This window comes from Fonsecaea multimorphosa, assembly GCF_000836435.1.
Source record: "Fonsecaea multimorphosa CBS 102226 unplaced genomic scaffold supercont1.12, whole genome shotgun sequence".
Lineage (NCBI taxonomy): Eukaryota > Fungi > Ascomycota > Eurotiomycetes > Chaetothyriales > Herpotrichiellaceae > Fonsecaea > Fonsecaea multimorphosa.
Window position 1 is genome coordinate 110,424 of NW_015971646.1, and position 5,335 is coordinate 115,758.

Sequence of the window (5,335 nt, forward strand, 5' to 3'; positions counted from 1 at the left end):
CTACCGTGACCCATCATGGCCAGGAGGTGGCACATAATATCCACTGAATCTCGCATTATACATCTGGTTCGGCTGCTGATGCTGCATCTGTTGCATTTGCTGTCCCTGGACCTGAGTCTGTGGTTCATACTGCCAACCCGGCTGATTTGACCAGACTTGCTGCGGCTGTTGTGGCACGGTACCAGTCCAGTACGCAGGCGCTTGGGCGTTGATCCATTGACCACTCTGTCTGACGTCGACCGGCGAATTGTAAGCGGAATGTTGCTGCACTCCGTAGGTGCTTCCGTAGGTGCGCTCCGCCGCCTGCCTTTGCGCTATGGCCTCTTGGACCATATGACCGGCGACCCCTTCTTTGATATTTCTCCTTTCCTGCTCTCGTGCCTCAATCGCCCCAATCAGCCCGACTAACGGGTCTGGCGTCCTGCTTCTGTCAATCACCTGAATCAGTGGACCGCCTGTCATCCTTGCAACATGTTCCTGCTCCCGGGCCGATAAATGCGATGATGGATCGACCAACAATGATTGTCTCGAGCTGGATCGGAGCATTGAATCTCTTTTTTTCTGCAGTTTGTTCGGAGATTGCTCGACTTTGCTGTAGGAAACGCTCCGGTGAGGGACATAGCCATGTGGAACCCTTGCAGCGACAGCGCGTTGTTGGACGAACTCCTCAGCTGTTAAACCTCCCATAGAGTTGTGTCTCGCCAAGGTCGATCCAGGATGCCAGGCATAGCTCGACGACCGAGAGTGATTTCCCCTGGGGCTGTCCCTCCCGGCCAACGGAGATCTTTGCTCGTCGCTAGGAGTCAAGTGGGTTGGAGAGGCTCGCTCTTCCTGAGGAGATCTGGTCAACGGGGTTGCGGGAGCCGTCAAGGGCCGATCGAATGGCGACTGCCGTCCGGTAATCCCACCGGTGATCCCAGAAGCCGTCGGAGGGCGACTGTGCCCCGGAGTCAAGCTTGGTGTAAAGGTCATGCCAAAGTCAACGGCAGGTACGTCGCTTTTCACCGAATCTTGTTGGTTACCAGATAGTTGAGGATCTCCGACAGTTTTTAAGACGCCTGTCCTGGTCTTTCTGCTAAAGACGGGACGATCATCGTTCTCAGGAAGGCTGTCATAGTCTGGTGAGCTGCTCTGCGCCCTGTCGTAGCTCGAGGCTGAATATTTGGACATACTGTCGGGCGACTGAGCACGATATGATGGCGCTAAGAAAGCTGTTTTTGTGGTCGGGACCGGCTTTCGATGGATTGGTTTTGAGGCTGTTGAATGTTCGGTAGGGAGCCGAGGAGGTTCTGGTCTGACATCAGCAGGGTTTGGCATATAAGCACCTTCTGCTACCACTTCTTGAGACACATGTTGATTAGCAGATATTTCTTCGTCGCGAGGGGTCTCATTTACCCCTCGAGGCCCCTGATTCTCGCCTTGCAGGCCATTATTCCACGCCACCAACGCTGCATGCCCCGCCGCCCCACCGCTCGCGAGTTTATTCACATCGACAATCTGAGACAATGTTCCATTTGACATGCGACTTCTCTCACGTCTCAAGTCTGGCCGGACATCAGGTCGCCTCTGTGGGACGTCACTGTGTTGATGCTGCATCTCTGGGGGAGCCACCACTGGTGCAGGCGGTGTTGCTTCCCCCACATCTTCTTGAATATCTTCCGGATGAGTCCGCGGCCCTTGACCGTCGCTATCCGAGCTGTACCGGCTGTCTGATGTTTCGACTTCACTATGTATGGCGTTGCTCTTGAATGGGTTTCGATGAGCTGGAGGAGCCGGGGGAGGCTGAATAGGCTCCATCTCGCTGTATTCAGCGGACAATCTAGATGGATTGTAATTTTCGTGCTGGCGACGATTCTGGGTCGGCGACATGTACGCAACGGATTCTGATACAGACCTCGAATGGTGATTTTGCCCGGGCGAAAGATACGCGATGTTCGCAGGGGCTGTCGCAGATTTCTTAGGGGAAGCAAACACTGCATCCGTTGATTGATTGTGCTGGTGTCGAGAAGGTGGCGACGAACGAACCGAGTCGGCATCGTCGTAGTAGTGCACACCTTGCCTCGATTCCGAAAACACTCGATTTGCTCGCCGGTTCTCCAAGTTGCTGCTCGACCGTCCCTGCGCGGTCATTGACATTCGCTTGGAGGTGGCCTCTTTCAACTGTTTACGCCATTCGCGTTCGCTCCATTTTTCACTACCTTGAGAGTGGATTAGCGCTGCAACGTCAATGATATCGAGATAGCCGTATCTCCGGTCTCGCGGCATCGCAAACATGAGGCCTCGGGTGTCCCATGTGTCGGCGATCAATCGCTGAGGACGGCCATAGAGATGGAAAATGTCGTAAACTGGGAAAAGCCAACGAAGCATCATCTCAAAACCTGAGACTGCGGGGTGTACTTCGGGCATAACGAAAACAAAGCCTTCAGTCTTCGATTCTGGTTTTGAGTGTATCGTGATTCGGCCTTCGACTTTCACCAGGGTGGATTGATCGATCAACGGTTTCGACTGGGGATAAATGGCATATGCCGAATATGCATCGGTAATGGTCGCTATAGGCAGGGCCTTTTTAGTTTTCTTGGTATCATAGAATTTGATGACCCCCTTTGGCAAGGAGGGTTTGTCGTACGCTGATTTTTTCTTCAAAGACTTGTTCGACCGTTGCCATTCTTTTTCATCGGGAGGCTCTATCACACACCAGCATCGTCTCCATGGAGTGCCAGCACCAAATCGAACACGGGCCCAATCTTCCACCTTGAACTTTGTCCATTCCATGATCGTTCGGATATTGTTCAAGTATTTTCCTTTGCCGGCAATCAGGGAGCCCGTATAAAGTTCCTGGAGCGAGGCATGTTCAAACATTGCGAGTCTGATGCCAGCCGTCCACTGTGTCAAAGAATGCAGCGAGTTAAAATGCAGCAAATAGCGATTCTTTCCTGCTGTGGATATCGACAGCACATTCTGTAAAGGCTGAACATCGGGATTTCGTGTAGGGAGCGTCTCGATCTGCCAATGACTCAGAATCAGGACGACCATGAAAGGGCGGCTGTATATCGTACCATCTTAATGGAGGCATCCGCCAGGTTGATGAATGTGGGAGCCACTTCTCCGTCTTGACCAGCGGTGTCCAAAGCAGCCGCGTCCCAAAGCGAAAGTACAGTGCCCACCAGTTGAGCAAAGCATTCAGTCCAGTTGCGATCCGCGTTGGGTCTTCCATCTTTCAAAAAGTTAGTCAATGAGCGAGGACTAGAGGGATCGGCAGCACTCACGAGTGTCAAGATCATTCAGTTTGAGAAAGTACCCTGCACGAGATGATCAGCATCGGGACGTGTTGATCCTACAAGTAAGCAATAAGTACCTTCTTGATAGAGCTTGTTGCCGTGACTTGAGAGGAAGCTAGTGGGAGCGTCAGCACTAGGTTCTCATATAACTAGGCCGCCAGGCGTACCTGAACACCGGTCTCAACTCCTCGATGTGATTTTCTCTGTCCAACTCCATTGACGGAGGCGTGTACACCATGGACGTTGGGCGGGACACAACCCGGTCTGTCCGAGGGGTGGTTTGAGGGGTTTCGGTGGGTGTTGGGGAGTCCTGGTACCGTGCCGGTGACGGTAAGTCCTTGTCGACGACTTCAGTGTGGCCGGGGGAAGAGGACTTGGCCAGCGAAGGGATGGAGAGGGTCGAATTGCTGAATGCCGCAGCCCTGAAGCTCTCGGAGAGGTTGCGAAGGCGGCCCATGTTGACAATGTTGTCTGTGTTTAGCCTGATGGAACTTGCACCTGCCGCTCGGGCCTGGATTCGATTGCGGAAGGAAAGATCGAAGAGGACCGTGCAGCGTGCGATTCACGAGAGGTAGCTGGTGGCCTCACCACCACACTTGTGCGTTTTGCCTTGTCGGAGAAAAACAAAAGGTATCGTTCAGCTTGCCATGATAAGGTGGCGCCCAGAAAGAACGATTTCGGCGGGTAATGGAAGGCCGGGTTTGTGGCACTGCTGATGGCAGTAGATGTACAGGGAATGAGTGAACGGAAAGACAGCTGCGTTGAGCAAGCAGTCAACAGACAAAATGAGGGAGTTTAACAAGGAAGTGGAAACAACAAGAGAGATGTACTACTGATCTGGGGCGCAGGTGATGTGGTGATGTGGTGTGGGTGGTATCCGTTCTCGCCGTGTCGCAGTGGTTCACCTTTTTCTACTTTGCTTTTGGACGTTGTTTAACTAAATCCTCAGTTAAGTGGGCACCTAAAGCGCCCCTCCAAAACCCTCGCCAGGCGATGCTCACCACGATATGCGATACGCCGGCCACTTCGCTCAGACTAGAACAGAATCAGGCAAAACCCAAGCCTTCCAGATCTGCCAGAAAGCCACAAAGCGTCACTGTTTTGCTAGACTTTCAGACTTCCAAGTTTTGTTTGGGCGAGGCATCGCCTGCCGTTGATGACGTCTCTTATCTAACTAAACTCTTTAGTCGAGGCTACGCAAGGCCCAATTTGGAGATCCAGAGGCTCTCATCCACTTACCGCCCGAGCTCCAGCTACATCATGAAATCATCCACCAAGGAGATTGAGCCGAGTTCCTTAGCTACGTGGCTGCTAGATCCCGCCGAGTTACGTCCTCGCTTTCCCTTGTCTGCGACCGACACTACCAGTAGCCGTACCAGCATCAGATGCCCTGGCAAAGTGGCTTGCGTGGCCTTTTTCGGGGCCAAGCACCCCGGAATCTGCTCAGTCGTTGACTCGTTGACGAATGACTCCCCCTGCCCTTGGACGCAATCGGCCCTGCAGACGGACAATAGGTACGCAGCGTAAAGAAAAGCAGCCGTTCAATCCTACTTCCGTCCTTTCTGTAGCTTCATTGACACCCCCCTTTACTGGAAGTGCCGGCACAGGAGCCCTCAGCCAGTCGTTCCGGTCGGCCCTTGACCGTGGAGTTTTGACTGGGCGCACCCAAGGACTCGGCAGGGTGAAATATACGTGTCTCGGCACCCACCGGCGAGACATGCATAACCTCCTGTGTCTCCTGCATGTACGAGTAGGAGCGAGCTAGACTCCGCACCCAAGGTCTTCCTTCAGGGTGGAGCTGTTGTCTGCTTTATGGGCTGAGTCCGCCGTCGCCCCTCGGATGATCAGTCGCATCAGGGACAAGGAACAGATGGTCTTGGAAAGCGCGCAAGTAGAACGAACCATTGAAATTTGCCTTGTCTATGGCTCGGCCTGCAGTTCACCTCTCCATTTGTGTGAAAGCTAGTAGTACAGTCATAACCCGCCTCGGCAGGGTTTGGCACCTCTCTTCTGTGCCTTCGATCAGTTGACGGGTATCTTTGCTCGTTCCAAGCTGC

General features: G+C 53.4%; 1 protein-coding gene across 1 annotated transcript; it reads right to left on the reverse strand.

Annotated features, from left to right (window-relative positions):
* On the reverse strand, positions 1–3,735 carry Z520_06397 (uncharacterized protein; the record flags this gene model as incomplete). Its single annotated transcript, XM_016776897.1, has 5 exons — positions 1–3,003; positions 3,057–3,214; positions 3,267–3,299; positions 3,356–3,393; positions 3,446–3,735. The coding sequence occupies 5 exons, from the start codon at positions 3,733–3,735 to the stop codon at positions 1–3; spliced, it is 3,522 nt and encodes a 1,173-aa protein (XP_016631742.1).
* Positions 3,736–5,335: the final 1,600 nt, after the last annotated feature.